The 21,249-nt window shown below is 40.0% G+C and overlaps 1 protein-coding gene across 1 annotated transcript; it reads left to right on the forward strand.

Moving 5' to 3' along the window:
* Positions 1-1,316: 1,316 nt before the first annotated feature.
* Positions 1,317-19,547, forward strand: LOC109032715 (pyridoxal kinase). The gene is made up of 7 exons (XM_072301721.1): positions 1,317-1,668; positions 3,191-3,293; positions 4,126-4,269; positions 13,295-13,415; positions 14,638-14,783; positions 16,501-16,692; positions 17,808-19,547. Exons 1-7 carry the CDS (start codon positions 1,579-1,581, stop codon positions 17,918-17,920), a joined length of 909 nt encoding a protein of 302 aa, XP_072157822.1. The 5' UTR covers positions 1,317-1,578; the 3' UTR covers positions 17,921-19,547.
* The last annotated feature ends 1,702 nt before the right edge of the window (positions 19,548-21,249 follow it).

Raw genomic sequence — 21,249 nt, forward strand, 5'->3', positions numbered from 1 at the left:
GTAGAATCACGGGGGGAGGCGTAGGATTTTTTTTTTTTTTTTTTTTTTTTTCTGCGACTGGCTTGCTGAGATCCTCCGGGGCGTTACGTCCCGGGGTCCGCCGTCGCCGGCAGGGGCGCCCGCCGGGACCCCGTGGGTCCGTTGGGCGTCCCTGCCCCCGACCCCCCGCGAGGGGGGTCTTTGCCCCCCCGCAAGGGGGGGCTTTTTCCCCCCTCGCGGGGGGTTGGGGGTGGGGGCGCCCAGCGGACCCTTATGGGGTCCCGGCGGGCGCCCCTGCCGGCGACGGCGGCTCCGGGGCGTTACGCCCCGGAGGATCTCAGCAAGCCACGAGTGGAAAAAAAAAAAAAAAAAAAAAAAAAAAAGGGAGGAGGTGGGAAAGGAACCTGGGGGCGGGAAGCCGGGGTTGGGGGAGGCCGTCATCGTAACGGGATCGTCGTACCAGGATCGTCGTACCGGGATCGTCGTACCGGGATCGTCGGATTTTTTTTTTTTTTTTTTTTTTTCTGTTTCAGGTGCTGCTGCTGCTGTTCCCGCAACCGAAGGTAAGATACCGTTTTACTTCGCCTCATTGCTAGATAAGGGTTATAATCGTTAATCAGTTTTAGTGGGCACTACTTCCGTCTCACGAGCAGAGCTGCTTTCTAGCAGAATCAAGAACGGCATGGAGCAGAGGAAGCTGGAGCTGCGTCAGCGTTGGTAAGTTTGCTATTTTGTCCCCCCCCCCTCCCCCTCCCCCGTGGATTAGGGCTCATGGCGACACCACGTTAAAAAAAGCGCGCCGAAAGCTCTACCTCCAGGAGCAGTACCGTATCATTTGCCTGATCGGACTCTCCTAAGGTGGTGTGGAAATGAGCCTTTCAAAAGTTGTTTCCCCATTCCTTTTCGAGTTGTGCTTTCTAGTTTCTAGCTGTGCACATGAAAAACATAAATAAGTAACGTCAAAACCTGAGAATATTTCTATTGAACCGTGCGAAACTGAAATTTTCAGGTGAGAGCAACACGAAGCTGTAGAAGTGTGAAGTCTTTTTTCACCTGCATCGGTGAAAAGGTTTCAATATTTGCTCGTTGCATTGCTGCAATATATAAATATAACGAAAAGAAAGGAGAATAATACAATCAAAATTAGTATTACTTAAGTAGTACATGAATTACTTCGGTACTTATTTTTCCTGAAAACGAGAGTGCCACTTCCCGCGGTACATCGTCAGAACGTACGGTGGCGCAAGAGCGGGCGAATTGCGAACTAAAGTTTTGTTGATAAACAGTCAGCTGATACCAAACCTAACCAATTTATTTTCGTGCTATCACTTAACACCCTCTTCTTATCTTCGTTATTTGTTTGTCTTTTATTTCAATTAATGTGATAACAGTCTGATTAGACACATCGCGTGAACCTCAACAAGAAGCTCTTCATTCCAGTGTTCAAGTATGAAATGTAAGGCGTGCAATTTTCTGTGAAGTTGACTTGAATCCTTGAACTTATTCCCTGCACTTCATGCACTCTCTTTGCAGTAAATTGACTCTTAAATTGTCTTTGATTCTGGTGTGACCTGTAATTTTCTTTATTCCAAAAGTACGATGTCTCAAAGTAATTTGCGTGTTTTATCAATTCAAAGTCATGTCGTTTCTGGATATGTTGGAAACAAAAGCGCAACTTTCCCGCTTCAGGTAAATTCATCACATTTGTTGTTGTTATGATTCCTCAGGCCTAGTACCCTAAGTTCTGTTGCAGTAAGCTCAAATACATTACATGTATGCGTTTTGTAGCACTTACTTACTTATTGTGAAGATGGGTATGCACTTAAGCATCTCCAATACAGGAGCTGCATGAGCAGTTGCACTAGAAAGTAGAGACTGTGCGGTTAGTCCATTCGCCTCAATGCTAAACTCAAGGGGTGGTCCTGCATAATCCTCTCATGTTGAACAACACTAAAAGTGGGCAATGCCAGCCCGTGCCTCAAGTTATCTCTGAGCTACGTGTAGCTAACCTGTACTCCCTAAATCAAAATCAATACACATCGACGGTGCAAGTCGGCAATTACATAACTCGGTTTGCGACGTCGCAGACTTCCTGTCATACTTTATTTTTTAAACGGAAAACTATTCAATGGCAATTCTTTAAAACTGCCATGACTTTTCTTCATTGTGCGAAGAAAATTCTGCAAAAACTTCAAGGAATGATGTCAATTAGTTCTCCTTTAAAAAAATAACATCGAGGCGGAGATATTCAGACACTGCAAACGAGTTTTGTGATTGCGGACTTGTTCCGTCGATATATCTGATGTGGCTAACTCGTTGGGACTGACAATTCTCTGATATTTACTTCGCACTGGACCACACATCACACAGTAAAAAGGCAGCACACATGGCGCAGCATGACTGCAGGTCCAGATATAAAATACGCTTTTATCAAAATGCTGACGTGCACTACTAGGTAGCTCAGGAGTTCACTCTTTGTTCACAGGCATGTTTTAATTCATTTGTTGGCCTGCTGTGGTGTAGTAGTTGTAGCGTTTGCTTTATGATTGGGAAGTCCGGATTCAATTTGTGGCGAGTTGTAAGTTCTGTCAATTAAAAGAGAGGAGAAGTTTTTTCAAGCAAAATATTGTTAACTTGTTGAACAAACTACTGCAGAGATGGAGAAAGTTCTCGGAAGCAAATATCAGTTGCAATCTCAGCCTCAAAACTTCCGTATTCATAAAAAATGTCCTCATTCTACCTCATTGTCAACAGTATGTGCCAAACCAATGATAACACTAAATCTACACTTTTCTCTTTCTTTTTTTCTTATCAGAAAATAAAACATAAGTATTTTGTCAAAGATAGTTCCCAAGTGATGCTTAAGCTAGGGCTCGTAACACTCGAGTATTACCTACGTCCCTGTAAATTAAATTATCTTCCATTACTGAAGTAGTATTAACCTCTTCAGCAAATTATAGCCTGTGTTGAATTGCATTGAAAAGGGTTAAAAAGATAGCTTTGCTCAATTTTTTTGTCTTTAATTAGTAGGTAAGTATATTTTAAATCCAGAAAAGAACTGACAGAACTCAAGAAAATAACGTAGGTATTAAAAAATGAAAGAAGTTAGTAGTTTTTCAGTGTTAATTTTTTAATTTGCATCTCAAGAATGAGCATACCTTTTAAAAACATTCATTCGTACTAATTCTTGTTATCTTTCTTTTTGTTACAGTTGTTGGGTTTTGAGGTTGATCCCCTGAACTCTGTCAGCTTCTCAAATCATTCTGGTTACAAAGTTATCAGGAAGGGACAGATTTTGAAAGAATCGGATTTAGGTAAGGGACTTTTCATTCTCATCCGATTAATGATCTGTGGTTTTTCAATTTTTGATCAAAATAATCACGAGAGAAGCCCAATAAAAAATTCTGGCAGAGATTTTTTTTTTTTAACTTCGGGGATTTTAGCTGCTTATTTAGGAAAGACTTTGCTGAAGGACATGATATGACTACCATATTTCATCTGAATCAGAAGTTCCGCATAAAATTGTAATGTGTTGCACAAATGTGTTACAATGTGTTGTAATCAACAACGATAAATAATAAACACATGAGATACGTAAACACTCTTCTTGATTTACTCAGGAGCTGGACAAGAGCCATGTAAAGCATCTACATCATTACTCAACAAATACAGGAGACAGAAAATGAAGCGGAATCAAAATGATAAAAATCTAATTGAGATATGGTGGTTATCACCACAAAATACTGCGATACTGAGTTATCACACAAAAGGCCTGTCTTGTGCCAAAAACAGCCTCTGCTGAAAAATCAGTTTTTGCAATTTGTTTAATCTCTCAACCGAAAAATCTTTAAGTCATCTTTGAGCTCTGAATTTGTATTAAAAGGGCTTGAATATTATCTTTTATCATTCCTTAATAGATTTTAATCATATGGCTCAGGTTTTTTTTATTTAAAAAAAAAAAAAAAAAAAAAAAATTGCTAAAAAGAAGTTAACTATTTAAATAAGAGTATCTTAAAAGAAAAAGTAGGTAAAAGAAAATCTTACAGTCAAGAATTCAAAATAGTCTCTGACAATAAATTTAAAGTACTTAGTTAGTCTCACGTGGTTTTCAATTAAATTATGATAATAAATCTCCTTGCTTTTCAGACGAAATCATCTCAGGACTCAAAGCGAACGGCTTAGATTTTTATACTCATGTACTGACTGGATACATTTTTAGTTCCTCGTTTTTAACAAGGATTGCAGATCTCATCGGTCACCTAAGAAAGGTCAACCCTAACCTGGTTTATGGTAAGTCAATTCTCCACTTACTATTTGTCTCTCAATGACTTGTGTTCAGCATTGTCGGTTAATAATGATTTTACCACATTTATTTGTTACTGCTCTTTCCCTTCAAATATAGAAGTGAATTAAATATTTAAAAAAACAAAAAATCTTCAATGGAAAACGAAAAATTTTAGTGCACATGGAGATAAAACAAGAAAACAGGGAAGAGGGATTTTTTTTTTTTTTTTTTAAACCAATTAGACTCTTTTTCATGGAGATCCTCATAGAGAAGAAATTTTGAAACATTCCTTCAATCTGATGGAGAAATTTCAAGCGCTGTGGGCTTGTTTTCATTACAGTCTCCGAACTCAGCGCCGCAAACGGCATACCACTAATTTCGATGTGAGTGAATGCATATTGCCTATCCAGTCAAAAAATGGCTAACAGAACCGGCGCAGAGTCGAGCTCCGACATGTAACAAAATAGATCGTACGGAACGCAATCATACGAAACTCAGTACATTTTTCATAGACAACCCGTTTTTAAAAGGAAAAAGAGGTAGGTATGAGTAGGAACCTTCAAACGAATAAAAACGGATCAGAAATTGTATAGCCCTTGACTTAAACAAGCCAGAAGAGTTGGAATAGTGCGGACACAATCTGACTGATAACCATTCTTATCATTAGTTTGCTTTGGCGCGTTTGTGTCTCTAAAATTTAAACTGACAACTTTACTTGGAGAAAGGCTGCAACAAAACAGAGGATAAAAAAAATAAACCCTAGAACGTTTCAAAATAATTATATTTTTCCTATCAACCAAAAAAATAAATGAAAATGAGTCGTCAATTGCGAGTTATTGCGAGACTGATTGTGAGACTGATTACAAAGTAAACAGACTCAGCCCAGTGCAGCAAAATTAAGGAATATAAAACCAAAGATTTTCGTTTTATCCTTTGTTTTGCAGCATTTCTGCAAATTAAGTTGTTATTATGCGCTTTGGCTGATTCAGTCATTCTTCATTCTGAAATATAATTTTGATTTTATTCCTCCGAGATAGGATTGAAAAAAGAAATATATCAATAAATAAACAAGGAGCTGCAACACAAAAAAAGTTAAAGAACGTTTCGATGTCGAGGTCTGAATTAGTTGAGAATACATCGATTTTCAAACTGGACAGAAAAAGAATTTAGATTTCTCGATTTCGGAGTCGGATAATTTCGAAGGCGCCGCGATAGCATGCTCTTGGATCTTTGAATTTTGAAACTTTGACAGAAACTTTGACTTTGACTTCAACAATATCCCCTGGCACCACGTTTCTCCACTATCGATTGAACAGTAGCCGAGATAGCAATTTAGGCCACATCCATCATCTTGAATTTCCGAATCTTGAAAATTTAAGTTGAAATCAAAGCTTCCCGTCAAAAAATGCCAGTTGGTAAAGTTTCAAAAAAATCAATCAAATTGGAGCCACTTATCGTACTATCAGGAGGACTCTACACGGAAATGCTACCAGTCAATAATTTACGAACATTAGTGCGCCTTCAATTTCGTCTGATACTGTGCAATACTTCCGAGGTGAAATAGTTGCTCAGTGCGCCTTCGCCAGTATTGCTTCGAGTTGATGCGTTAAGGCCGTGGTTTAAGGACGCTAAAGGCAGGGTTTTACTTCGCAAATCGATTAATTTTTGCAGAATAAATAAAAATTCAGAAGCAGGAGTAATTTAACTGAATAATAAAGGGTACTCAAATCTAAAATATAATGCAAAACAATTCGAAAAATCTCGTCATGTAAATACAGAAGATTCGAAAACGCCCTCTATTAAGGCGTGATACCTCACGCGTTCCGGAGAGTTCAAATAGTTGTATCCCTCCGCCTTAGCAAGGCGATTGAAGCTTAATATTGAAGTAGTAGTCCAGGCGCCTGGTAGCCAAAAATGAGGCTACCTGGAATTTCGGGTACACAGCGATTTTATTGGCTTACTTTATGTTTTTTGGGTCGCTGAATCCAAATCTTAAATTTCCTACCGCGTATCTGGTGAACATTTTTCGCCATTTCGAAAAAATGGCCTAAAAAGGCCTTTTTTTGCGGTTTTTTAGACATAGTGGCTACGCATGAGAAAAAGTCCCGGATTTAGTTAATGTTTTGAATAGCTGACATAATTTGGAAGAAAATGGTGTGTACAAAAGCTAGGTTTGCTTAAAAATTGAGGAAGATACAGCATCGTGAACATCGCGCCCATTCACGTTTTCGCGGCGCACCCGTCAACGCGCGATCCGGCTCGCCGCGGTCAGCTAAGTTCCGAAGCGTTCCAAAGTTCCGAGATCCGAGGTTCCTCAATTTTTTAGAAAACCAAGCATATTCATATACTATTTTCTTCCAAATCATGTCAGCTATTCAAAATATTAACTAAACCCGGGACTTTTCCTCATGCGTAGCCGCTATACAAAAAAAAAACCGCAAAAAAAGGCCTTTTTAGGCAATTTTTTCAATATGGCGGAAAATGCTCACTAGATACGCGGTAGGAAACTTCAGATTCGGATTCAGCGACCCAAAAAACATAATGTAAGCCAAATAAATCTGTGTACCCAAAATTCCAGGTAGACTTACCAGGTGCCTGGACTACAAACAAATTGCAAAATTCGGAGGAATGAAAGCAGGATTTTCATTGGTACAAAGCGTTGCACTTGAAACACACCTCGAAACTGTATTGAATGAAACGGATTTTTTCCAAGAAGAGTTCTGCCACATGTCTTTGATTTTGCGATTTTTTTGGTCGAGAATGATTCTTTAGGCCCATGCGTGGGGCCGTGGGGGCTGTCGTCCTTATTTTTTGGCGAAAACTTTATAATCTGTCAATATTTTTTTTACTTAATCGATGCAGTATATCAGAGGCCAGTCCGAACACGGGACGAATCGCCGTAGAGATTACCATCGAGCGGCCTCGTAGTGCTACGGAAAATTGTCGTTTGACCTTTTAGACGTTGCAAAATTTTCCCTGATAAAATATTTACTTTTAAAGAATATTACGTGCCTATATTTTTTCTTGAAATTTTCAGAAATGGAGATGTTGCATGTGTGAGGAATTTGCGATTTGACTATTAATTCTTATGTAAAAGTTCGCGAGAAACACGAATGGTGCCACTGGTTTTCTCTGAAATCAACTCCCAAGCTCAAAAAAAGCTCTCAAGTTGAGGCCAAAATGGAGGGGATATGCCACGCTATCCTAAGAGTCGGCCACGTCCACATCAAGACAAACTCTCCATGCAAAGATAGGGAGCAAATTCATTAGCAGAGTTGCCGTGATTTCAGTTTTAGAGTCCCCAAATAAAGTGGCAGCCTTGTCAATGTATTTGCTCCCTATCTTTGCATGGAGAGTTTGACTTGATGTAGAGGTAGAGGTGGACTCTCAGGATAGCGTGGGGTATTCCCTCTATTTTGGCCTCAACTAGAGCTGTTTTTGAGCTTGGAGGATGATCTCAGAGAAAACCTGTGGCACCATCGTGTTTCTCGCGAACTTTTACATAAGAATCAACAGTCAAATCGCAAATACTTAATGCAACATCTCCATTGCGAACAAAATTGTCGGAAAAATTGGGGGAAAATATTTAGATTTTTTCCAGTAAATTCGGTTTGCATCGAAGGAAGTGTGGCAACGTGTGAAGGCTCATACGGCGTTTTTCCTGAAAACGGCAGGGCCGCTCTGTGGACGTGAGGATCGGGCACTGAGGGCTCGTTCGAGGGGACACACGCATACGATCACACGACGAGGTCAGCGGTTCGATTATCGAATTGTCGTGATCGATTATTAGCATCGCTAAGATAGGGTTGTATCGACTTGGTTTTTTCGAGATGGTCGAAGAATCGACGCGGCTCGGCGCGACACCGGAATCAATAACCCATCAAAACGCCGAGATTACCGCCGCCGCCCAGCGCCGCTGAAACAGGACGCAGGACAGGGACGGAGACCGCAGTCCCGAATCTAATAACGCCGGGCCTAACGAGGCCGCTAATAACGCCGATGACGGATTTAACCCCCGCGCCGGCTTCCATTGCGGCTGACATCGTGGCCTCCGCGATTAGGTCCATCGGATGAATTACCTCGACGCGATATTTTATCTCTGTTCGTGTGCAGTCTCGTCGTCCGCGGGAAAACTGCCATACTATGATACTAAGGGAAAACGCCGTATGAACATTCGAGAGTTGCCAGAATTTCCCTCGATAAAACATGTATTTTTGACAACATTCATGCACATTTTCCTCGAATCCGTTGAGGTCATTTGGATCACTGAAGTTTTCTGATCACGCATCCGAAAACTTGAGGTCGAGCTGCTGAAGTTCGGGTCAGACATCAAGGCACTTTGGTATGTACCGGAGTACTTCAGATGTGTGACCCGAGCCCTTCGGTATATGTCGAAGTACTTCAGATGTCTGACCCGAACTTCGGCAGCTGGACCTCAAGTTTTTAGATACGGGATCCAAAAACTTCAAAGATCCATATGACTTCAACTTCGGGTCCCACGCACGAAGTTTTTTTCTCCGTGTACGTTTCATGCGAATTACAATACTGCCATACTAAGGAGAATCGCCGTATGAACATTCGAGAGTTGCCAAATTTCCCTTGATAAAACATGAAATTGACAACATTCATGCATATGTTTCCTTGAATTTTTCATATATTTAGATCAAATTGCGTATGAAATTGTTTGAAAATTTTGGAAAATAATATTCACAATTTTCCCGGTAAATTTCGTCTTTATCGGAGGAGACCTGGCAAGGTCTGAAGGCTCATACGGCGTTTTTCCTTAGCACGGCAGAAACGGACTCGTCCATGATACTGCCGTGCCAAGGAAAAACGCCGTATGAACTTTTAAGAGTTGTCTAATTTCCTCCGGTAGAATTCATGAGGAAAGTTATGAATGTGTTTTCTTGAAATTTTACGGAGCTTTCGGTAAAATTGCGAACAGAATCATCCTAAAAATGGGAAGAAAAATATTCATGACTTTACCGTGAAATTTGAGTTTTGTTATAGGAAATTTGGCAGCGCCTGAAGGTTCATACGGCGCTTTCCCTTAGAAAAACAGAATTTCTCAAAACGCAGCTTCCCTCACAGATGAACGTAGCTGTATTTCAATGTTGCACAATTTTCCCGCGTAAATGGGAGTTGAGCTGGTCACAGAATTGTGTTTCGATGTTTGATTCTTGTAGATTAGCTAAAAGTAAAATCTGTCCAAACAGCATCTTTCTGTGTTCAACATTAACCGAGTTATCGCGGTTTGAAAAATTCAGTTTATGGCGTTATCCACCGCGGTAGTGACACCTTTGGTTTCTCCCAACTTAGTTTTATCAGTCAGGGAGGCACATTTGCTTTCGTTACTCAACACGGAAAAAATGAGATTAAGGCTAGGCCCTAGAATTGCTTCACCTCATACCCCACAGGGGCAGGCTCTGCGCGGGCAGGGTCCTGCCCCAACTGGACAGGGTCCAGCCCTTACCAAGTAGGGCTGAACCCTGAAGCAGGTAGGTTTGGGCTTTACCCGCGCCGGGCCTGCTCATATGGGGTATGAGGTGAAGCAATTTTACCCATAAGCAACAGTGACTTGGTCCAAGTGTCATATTTTAGTCCGTATGTAAAATTATATTGACAATAATGAAATGAGAAAATTGAGTGGGACGGAAGAGTTGGATTGCATTTTGCACAAAGGAACCACTAGCATTGCAATGATGCTAAGATTGTGCAATTTCATCTTTTGCAATAAAATTGCGGAAATCGTGAAAAACTATGAAATTTAGATGGTAATTCTTGTCTTAAATTTACAGTTTTTAGCGAGTGAAATAGAAACTATGCATGGATAATCGGGTTTTTCCTCCGAGACAAAAGAAGTTGCACAATCTCAGCAACATTGCAATGCTAGTGGTTCCTTTTTGCAAAATGCAATCCAGTTGTTGTGGTAACTCATTTTTTTAACTGAAATGTTATTTCCTTCTTTTGATCAATCTTTTTAAATAGTCATGGGTGAATATTTGGTTTCATTTCCATCCTTAAAATTTTTGATGAAAAATAAACCTTATAGATAATTTTTTTTAAAATGAAAATATTACTTTATTTTAAAAACATTTACATTTTTAAAACGTGGCAAATATTTGTAAAACCTTTTCCAAGCGATGGCATCGATATTAAAGTCAATGAGCAGTAGTTGTGTTGAAAGAAACTATGCACAAATGAATAAAAGAGGGAAAAAACCGAGAAGCACGCAATCTTCGGTTTTAGCCCATTTGTGCATTGATCCTTCAGAGTCAAATACGTCCTATTTTAAGCGTTTGGTTGCGCTCACACCACGCTGCACTACAGTAAAAGCACAAAATATAAAAGAAAATATTAATGTGCTTTGAAAATTATTAAATACGACAAGGAAACACCTTAATATTTACAAAACACACTCTAAATTTTCCTTTCATGTATATATTTTTTTTATCAATTTAAATTAAAGTAATCCATGTAGAGTGTGCAAACATATATAAATCATGAGTTGAAAAACGTTGACTCCGCGAGTTTATGTATTAGGCCCTAGCATAAAGCGGAGTGATGCGACGTGCCGCCGCGCCAGCACGAAACGCCCACTGGCGCCTACAAACCTAAGCAGATACTTCACGCATTGCGCAATGCTTGAGGTATCCCTTAGGTTTGTAGGTGCCAATGCGCGTTCCGTGCTGGCTGGCTGGCCGCGCTGCAGCGTGCCACGTGCCACGGCGCTTCACTATTTCACAATAGAGGTGTTGTACAGTATTTTACGAAAAAGGCACTCCAACATACCAACAATAAGAATGACAGGCATCCTTTAAGAGTACCCTACCTGGTTAGGGCTGGGAGAGTGCGGAACCACGGATCTCCGTTTGTAACGTCATACTTTACGTTTTCCTCTGAAAAGTAGTCAATGTAATTTCTTGAAAACCTCCTTGATTTTTTTCTCTATCTGTAGAGTATTCTGTTTACATTTCAAGTTATGAAGTTGCCTTGTTTCGCTTCGAAAAATAAACTAGGTGCGGAGATTTTGAAACACCGCAGTGAAGATACGTGGTGTCGCTCTTCAGCCATCGGATTGTGTGTTGCGGTATCAAAGGAGATTGAAGGCGTTTTTTTTTTTGCTTAGTAGTGTTTTAACTTTTTAAACGAAGTCCTCCAAACCGAACATAACACAAAACGAGCGCATCAAATTTTTTCACCCATATCTTTTAATCCTGAAGTTATCTCACCAAACAGTCCTCCATCTCCCCTCCTCCTCCCTCCCACTCCCTCTTTACGACCTCTCTCTCCGTCAAAGATCAGTCAAACGGAGCACCTAAGTTTCGTCGGATTTTTCCTCCCTCTCCGAGGGATTCGACTTCCACAAACTTTTATCCGCAACAATTCCTTTTTTTATGAGCCGTGAGTTCCATCAGATTGTCTTCATTCCAGGGCTCATCAGATGAAGGACATGTGCGGGTTTTAACATCCACCGATTCAGTTGAGCTGAACCGTATAGGGCGAATTGGTAGATTTTAAAACGTAAGAAGTCCTTTTCTTGATGATCTCTAATTTGGACGAGATTGTCTGTATTCTAGGGCTCATCAGATGAAGGGCTTGTGCGGTTTTTAACATCCACCGATTCATTTGAGCTGAACTGTTTAGGCCATAAGGAAAACTAGCGCGGAGACGTTTTTCTTCTTCAATGTGCTCCTCGCGAGAACTCGTCGTTTTCCGCACGAAAGAACGTAACTACATTTCAATGTTGCCAAATTTCCTTTCGTAAATTGCATTTTAACCAGAAAAGTATTGGGCATTTCTAACTGAAAATTTCACTGATTTTTCTTCCGATTTCATGCAAAAATCAGACAAATTTGGATATAAATTGCACACTTACATTTTTGTAAAATAAATTAATTGTTGGAGTCAATTTGGCAACCTTGGATTGGAGTTACGTTCCTTCGTGCGGGAGACGACGAACTATGCGTAAACCTATCTAGAGCCGTTCTCGTGCTACGCGTTTAAGACGTCTTTCTCCTTTGGCGTTTTATTCCTGCGAATCTTTTTTCTTGGAAAACGGTGGTTTTCCGCTGTTATGTTTTCACAATTTTTGGCGCTTGTTGGAAAAAGGAGGGAAGGCAGGATGGTGACAATCTCAGAAAACTTGGAAATCTTGGAAAAGTCATGGGTTTTTAAAAACCTGGAAAGGCATTTTCACATTTTGTACTCTGTCTCATTTTTTCAAGTGAACTAAGAATAAATTATATTCATTAGAATGTGGAAGTAAGATTGCCAAAAATATATACATTTATCTACACCATCAAATTAAAGATTGTTCAGTCTTACTGATTGTGAGTCTATATGAAAACAAGACAAATTTAGCCAGAGATAGTTTAATTTTGATTTTCTTAGAAATGCCAGGGTTTCACCATAAAAATGAGAACTGAAAATGGGACTCGTTACTTTAGAAACGTTTCTCATAAATTTAAGTTTTTTTTTTGAAATCCAAATCTGTGCAATTTTCTTCTTAATCATTCAGAATAACTGGTAACTATTGCAACCTCGATCCTCATTAATCCCAACAAAAAATGCATGCAAGATCTCATGCCCCCTCAAAATTCGAATAAGACGTTCATTGGCGTCAAATGACTCCATCTAATTTTTCAACTTAAAACAAATTTTTCTCAGAATCCCAAAAATTTCATCTAATCCCCCCATCCGAAGTACATATTTAACTTTATTCTTCCGTCCGTCTTCAAACTTCCACGCAGAAAGCTATGCCCAGCAGGATTAGAGAACGGAAAGCGGCCCTCTTCAATATTTATGTTGTCTCTTGCCGAGAAAAGCGCGCCTCCCACGCTCGCGATAGCGATAGGAAAATAAGGGAAGCAAATTTACCGTTCAGTATTCTCATCTTATCCTCAAGTTATTGAATTTGTACCGTGCACCGTCGAATATGGGTCCATTCCCAGATTTCGATCCTTGATTTGAATTTAAGCCCCGTCTTTTACCGGGCCGCCTTAAACAACTGCCATCTTTTTTTTCCAGTTTGCGATCCGGTGATGGGAGATAACGGTAGAATGTACGTTCCCGAGGAGCTGAAAGATATTTATAGGACCCTAATCGTGCCCCTTGCCGACATCGTAACTCCCAACAGCTTCGAGGCCCAGTAAGGCTTTTCTTCAACTTTCCTTATTGTGTCGTTTCCATTCATGGTTTCGTATTGAACGGTGTTCGCTTCCGTATTCTGCCGTGCTAAAGAAAAACGCCGTATGAACATTCGAGAGTTGCCAAATTTCTTCCGATAAAATGCTTATTTTTGAGGAAAGTTAGGAATATTTTCTCTCGAAGTATTCAGGCACTCTAGATCAAATTACAATCAAAATTGTCTGAAAAGTTGGAAGAAAAATATTAACAAATTTTCCTGAAAATTAGTGATTTGTCTAAGGAAATTTGGCAACGCCTGAAGGCTTATACGGCGTTTTCCCTTAGCACGACTGTTTTGCGGTGTGTCTTTCGAGGATACACGATCAGACTCCTCGCTGAGCGGGTTGAATTTTTGACATCGAAGGGGAATCGTCCAAGTTGAAAGCGGTATTGAAAGATTGGGTCTGCTGACCTTGAGAGATACAGTTTTTGGACTAGACATTTTACGCATAAAATCCCACGAAAATCACCTTGAGCACATCAGACATGATAAAACAATATAACATAACAATTGCAGGCAAGAGCCGAAAACGTTTGCCAATGAGTCAAAGCCACCAAACAAGGGCTAAACCCTAAATTTTTACAACGCCGGAATGGCTTCGGTTCGGTGCGCCTTCATTTCTGCGTGATACTGTATGCGTTCCCGCAATGTTAGTTTAACTGCTCAACGAAACGGAACCTAACATGTTTCCGCCTTTCCACCAAAGTATCACAAGCGTGATTTACGTCTGGGGCATTATTTTATAAAGGGGAATTTATGATGAAGAAGACATTTTTTCGCTTTGTCGAAAATCTATGTCTATAGAAAAATAAATGATTCTTTTCTTCAGTATATATCGATATATTAGAAAATTGAATTTCAAGATAGTTTCCCAAAGTGCATGTCCAAAATGTGTAATATAAGTCCGTGACACGCTAGTTTTTGGTGTGCCTCTTTCTGGGGTTACTTAATTTAATGAAACTTTGAGGGGAGGGATCCTTCTTGCATTGGTCTGAGGATTTTTTGTACATTTTTTACACCAAATAAGTAACACCTTTTTGACACCTTAAAGCGCCAAAATACAGTATTCGTGATAAAGAAGAAGAAAAAAAAGGCTCCTGGGTGCTATGTTGCCGTAAATCTTACATTCGAACTTTTTCCACCTCGAAGTATTCCGCGCTTATAAGAATTTTACTTTTCATAGACTGCTGACAGGTCACCCGGTGGAGACGAAACAGGACCTTTATTCCGTCGTCGGTAAACTTCACGAGCTTGGAATCAAAACGGTGGTTGTCTCGTCGACCGAAGATGCCGCCGACAAACTCATCATTTATGGCAGCTCCAAAACAGGTACATTGCCTAAATTTGCACCTTATTCCGTCGATATAACATGTTTGTACTTTTTCCACCGTGAAATGTCCCCTTTTTAAAATTTTCGCCCAGCTTTACATACACTGACATGGAAAATGGTCGTCTGCCACATTGCAGCACGTGCTATCACGTGGCAAACAAACATTTTCCGTGTCATTGTCAGTGTAGATATAAGCGGTCAAAACTTGTGTCACGAATTTGTCACCAACTATCGTCTATCTCTCGGACCAGTACTTTCGCGGTGAGGAACGCCGTATGAACATTAGAGAGTTGCCACAGCATACAATTTTTATTTTTTAGGAGACTTATGAATATTTTACCTTGAGATTTTCAGAAACTTCAAGTGAAATCGCCAACAAAATTATCTAATAAATTGGAAGAAAAATAATCATAAGTTCTCTCGAAAATTCGTGTTTTATCAACAGAAATTTGGCAGCACCTGAAGGTTCATACGGCGCTTTTCCTCAGCACGGCAGAGTGCACCAGTAACCCACCGCTGAAATGATGGTTTCGTATTTTCCCAACTCTTTTCAGCCTCAAGTCAGATTTTTTTAGCCAACGTGCATTATAAATGAGCATAAATCTGAAAATCTCAATATCGATGAAATAAGCTCATATGAGCACATTTTTTCCTCAAAGAGATACGCGGTCTGCTTATTGAGCTCACATGTACTTTTTCCCTCTGTATTGAGATTTTCAGCTTTATGCTGACTTATAACGCATGCTGACTAAAAAAAATTTAACTTTCTGTCTGAAGACCTGTTCGTCTACCACAATCAGTTTGTGTTTTCTCAGCCTCGTGAAATTCCATGAAATATTTCACGGAAAATAGAGAATTTCCAGGTACCTGAAATTTGACGAATTTCCGTATTTGAGTGGAAACTACTGAGTGAACTAAACACAAGGATACCCTTGGTTCATTGAGCTAATCTGCTAAAATATATGTGTTTAAATGGGAAATGCCGCCAGACGACGTCACTAGGCGGTGTATTCTCTCCCTTTTAAATCTATTTTTACACTGTTTCCCATATCAGAAAAAAATTGTAAAAAATACCGTGAAATCTGCTCTTTAAGCACTTTCAGATGAGGCAATAAAAAAATTGCCTGCAAATTCTCCATTCCAATCATCCATGATGTCCTCCCTCATGTGACCCTGATTTCCGGTCCGATGAAATCCCGATGTAGTTTCGACAACAGGTGCCCGGGCGCTGAAAACGAGGCTCGATTGATATAATCGAAGCGATTCCGGCCCAACTGAATCTGGATTATAAATGAAAGGCATCGCCGCACAGTGGATCGAGTCAATTACAGCGGTCGTACACGGACTTTTTAACTAAAACCGCAAATTTTGATGTTTATTTCGTCACATTTTAAATTTCAAGGGGTGCTTTTAAAAGAAAATTCTACGAGGAAACCAATGGAACGACTTTTAGAACCTCAAAATTTCGTAAAACGGAGTTATAAGCTTTTAAAATGTCCGAATTTTGTCCGACCTCTCCTATTGACTCGATCCACTGTGCGGCGTAAGCCTCTGTCAGACGTTCGTAAGCTGCTTACTAAACTATCATCCAACGTCATAATCCACCCTCCCCCCCTCCCCCCTCCCCCGGGCGGCGGGGTGGCGAGTGCAGCGGCGAAGATTAAACTGACCTCGGCCAGTCTCCACCCCGGGAAGTAATCGGCAATTAATTTTCAGACGGAGCCGGGGCTCGAACCACGACGGCCGAAATCAATATCCCCAAGATCAGCGGGCACTTCACCGGGACCGGAGACCTCTTCGCGGCGTTGTTCCTAGCCTGGTTCCACAGGTCCGATCTCCCGACGGCCCTCGAGAAAGCTACCTCCACCGTCCAGGCTGTCTTGAAAAGGACCAACGAGTATGTTGAATGTAAGTTCGGGTTTTATCGTTTTCTTTCCACTTCTCTCATTGGTAGTTTCAGAGACGAAGATTACTAGCCTCTTAGCGAAAGGTGGAAGCTTTTACTTTGGGGAACTCAGCACTTCCACATGGACAATTTTGCCATGAGCCGCAGGTATAAATGTCGATTTGAAGTTTGGGGAAATGGACTCAGAAACGTGAGAAAATGGACTCAGAAACGTGAGAAAATGGGCTCAAAAACGTGAGAAAATGGACTCTGCAGAAACGTGAGAAAATGGACTCAGAAACGTGAGAAAATGGGCTCAGAAACGTGAGAACATGGACTTGGAAGAGTCTGAGCGGAAAAGCGTCCGCTCTTTGTCAAATTGCCACCAGAAGAACGAAGTGTACATTCTGTTGTGCTGCTCACATTATAGAGCCTCAACCATAATAACTGTCAGTTGATTGATTCATTGCGATGCAGTCAAAATAAATTTTGGACTGAAATTGTCTGCTTAAACCTGTTGAAAATTTATTTTTCTGGATTAAATCGGGTACCCGATTGCAAAAAATGTTTTTTAATTCAACGAGATAATAAATGATAATGCCAAAGGTGCTTACTTTGATGTTTACTAGCTATACTAATTTGCTAGCTATAGTACTTTGGCATATTATTTATTATCTCATTGAATTGAATTACAGGGTGCAATATGCATATTAAACTTGATTGTTTTTTTACTAGTTGTTTTAGTAAAAAGCCGAAAAAAAATACTCATCGAATCCTCTTTAAAGCCGCTCGTGTAACTAACGTCGTTTTGACTCGTCTAAACGACTTTGAAATTTTATCCGATTTTGATTAAATATAATTATTCATCGTATGAGAGTAGACGAATTCATTAAAACTGAGTGTAAGTGTTTGCCATACGTAGCTCCTTCACGTAACCAGTTGATCTTTTTCTTTACGCCATCCCTGTGAGATGGGAAATGTTCGTGTGTTAGCAGCGTATGATTTGCCTTCAATTGAGAAGATAGGCAAAAGCGGTACTCAGAAGCTGTAATAGTTGTATCCATTGTTTCGCGCATCAAACTCGCATATGATGTCTTAATTTTAAACGTCTCTCAAATAATAAACCATACATTTTCAGCATTGGGTGGAGGCGAGGGCTCCAAGCATGATAGAGAACTGAAAATCATACAGAGCAAAGCAGATATCGAGAATCCTGAAGTTGTTCACAAAGCCGCAGTGAAGATCGTGTGAAAATAAGTCTCAACGCGCCCGTTTTACAAACCGACCAAACCTGAAATCCGTCTTCCATGGACAATAATATATAATTATTATTGATGTACTGATGCTAGAGTTAAGAGTTAAATACTTTTTTGTTGGCCGCGTCTTGTAATTTATAGATCACGTGATAACTTTGAGGTAGAGATTGTAACTTTCACTGTCTTTGGTGATTTTCTTAATAAATAAGAATTGTAGAAATGCATGCTGAAGAAAATGAGGGGTTTGGAGGAAAAGACGTATGAGTACAGATTTTGCTATTTTGAGAAACTCGTGCTTAAAGTTTTAAAACTTCATGGAGCCTTACCGTAGAAAGTAGTTGAAACTCATCTTTCGATGCTTGAAAATTGAATTATAGCAGTGCACATTTCACAGAATATATTTTGAGAATACTTTTAGTTCAAATGTTATCATCTCAATTTTTCAAAAACTGCACTTACACTGTTCTAAATCGAGGAGTAAACATCGGTGCCGGAGTCTATACATATAAATCCCCCCCCCCCTCCCCCACGAGTAACATGACTGCAAAGTGAAAGTAGCCGCAAAAAAAGTAGATCTCGATCCGCAAATATGCAAGTCACACCGTAAGGAGAATAGATTCCGCTCCGCATGCATATCGCTCGGGGTTTTTTGGCGTTGTATAAACTCCGGCACAGAATTTCACTCCGCAATTCTTAACGACGTATGCGTCTTGTCCTCCAAGCCCCTTAATGAATGTTATCATGGAAAAAATAAGCTGGTTTTAAATATTTTCCTAATCTATTTTTTTCGAAGGTCTCAACATTCGCCTACTTTCTTCGAGGAATCTGACGCACCTCTTTAAGACAAATATTTAGTATTTTCATTAAAATAAATACTTAGTTTTTTCTTTGAAATGAACAAATACTACCACTGCTACTATACCAGTTTGATCTCGTCTTCCTGAAAAATATGATAAATATTTTCAAACGTTTTAGGTCCCTTTTGTGTACAACATCTCTCATGATTTCATGTTATTGCAACTGATGAGAGCCGCAATTTCCAAGTAGCAAGTGCGAGCGAATAGAAGACATTTATTTTTTTTAGCATCACTGTAATGCTTGTAGGTATAAGATTGTAGAACCAATATAAGAGCATTGCATAATGAACATCACTAAGAGAGTGCTGTTCGCATTTACTCGCACATCATTCAACTTTTTGTTAATATTTTTTTTACGACTAAGTTTTATTCTTTTTATATTAGGTAACTATTCTTTTGTTCTCTTTAAGTTTTTCATAATTTTGAAATGTCTTATATTTTATCATTTTATTTCTCAAAAAGCTGTTCAGTCGAGCTGTGACGATTTGAGGTGCGAGTAATGATTTTAATTTGAATCTATCATCGACGAGTGATCATATTTCTACTTAATTTAAGTATTTTAGACAGTGAATCGAGCCATTTGTTACCAAATTACTGTGCGCTTGTTTCCACTTAATTTTAGTATTTCTGATAGTGAATCAAGTCATTCGTTACCAGACTGTTGTGCGCTAGTAAATGTTTTATGAAAGACAAGAATCAATTATCATGTCTAGCTTTTTCATTGTTACCCGCTGTGTGAAATAAATGTGATATGCTCGGTTAAAACCGCCTCTCTTGATTTTTCGATTATTCCGTTTTCACGCTGTCATCTCAAAAGTAATATCAACGCAGCACGGCAGTAAGGGTGGCGAAATTTGAATTACTGTCGTGTTGTCGTCGGTAGTTAGACATCGCGCTTCGTGCGGCTTGCCGGCGCTCAGTTAACTCGCCGGAACTCCGCGCGGAAACGTGCAAAAATCGTAACTTTAAAAATCGATATCTCGAGAACGGTTTGGACGTGGCGGCTAAAAGAAAAATACGTCAACCTTAGATTTGTCTCTTCTTCATGTACAAGCAAAATGAAGCCAATCCCAGGATGTCACTTCGTAGACTTCCCTTGTCAGCCCCTGAAAGTCTGTCTTGTGTATTTTTCATATTTTTCTTTAAAATCTCGCCAATCTTTCAGATTTTTCATCTTACTCATGCAATCCTGTCTAAGGGTCGTATTCATAGTCGTTCGTTAGACATTAAGTTCATGAATGTAACTGCTACGGCTTAAGAACAGGGTAGCAAAATTTCATGAAAAATAAACTCCTGAAATTTCACGTGAAATATTTCATGAAATTTAAGTAATTTACGAAAGGCATTGAAGAATACCTGTTCCTTTTCATGTTTCGCAAAATGAAAAAAATCGTGACTTTCTTCTATTTTTGTGCGTTTGAATGCGGGTTGCATACTCTAGCTCTAGAAAAATATGAAATATTTCACAGTTTCATGAAAGAAAAACAGAACAGAAAAACAGTTTCAGAAATACCTCATCGACATTCCCAATCTTTCATTTCTTTCTTACGTTTCATGCCACCCTGCTTGAGACTGTCCTAACATCTAAGGAACGATTATGAATTCGATCCTAAGGACACATCGACGGTGAAACTACCAAACCACGTATCTCGGTTTGCGACGTCGCAGACTTCCTGTCATACTTTATTTTTTAAATGAAAAACTACTTAACATCCAGTCTTGAAAATTTCTGTGATTTTTCCTCTTTGTGCGGAAAAAATTCCGTGAAAATTTCAAGGAATGATATTGATTTGGTCTACTTCAAAAAAATAAAATGTGAGCGTAGATTTTCAAACACCGCAAACGAGATACGTGGTTTGGTAGTTTCACCGTCGACATATGATTAAAGCCCTATCCGCCGTGTTTTGTATGATCCATCGCAACACGACAGTAACTCAAATTTCGCCACCTTTACTGCCTTGCTAAGGAAAACTCCGTATGAGCTTTCAGGCGTTGCCGAATTTCCTTAGACAAATCACTAATTTTTAGGAAAATTGGTTAATATTTTTCCTCCAACTTTTCAGATAATTTTGTTTGTAATTTAATCTAGAGTGTCCGAAAACTTCAAGGAGAAATCTTCATAACTTTCCTCAAAAATAAGCATTTTATCGGAAGCAATTTGGCAACCCTCGAATGTTCATAGGGCGTTTTTCCTCAGCACGGCAGCTTACACCTCGCCTTCCCTCGCCAGGAACAAAGGCGGGATCCTCACCGAAGACCGCCCGCGTTTGATTTCCAATCGGACGCATTCGTCATCCTTCGTTTACAACTCAAAAATGATTGCCAGCCCCCCCCCCCTCTCGACCCCCCCCCCCCTCACCCGCGCCCGGCGGAGGCTCCATTGATTGATTGACCTGTCTTTGTCTCCCGCGCCGCCCCCGCCCACGCGCGAGGCGGCGCCCATTCCCGTCATCGGCTCCTCCTGTTC

This window comes from Bemisia tabaci, chromosome 6 (assembly GCF_918797505.1).
Source record: "Bemisia tabaci chromosome 6, PGI_BMITA_v3".
Classification (NCBI taxonomy): Eukaryota; Metazoa; Arthropoda; class Insecta; order Hemiptera; family Aleyrodidae; genus Bemisia; species Bemisia tabaci.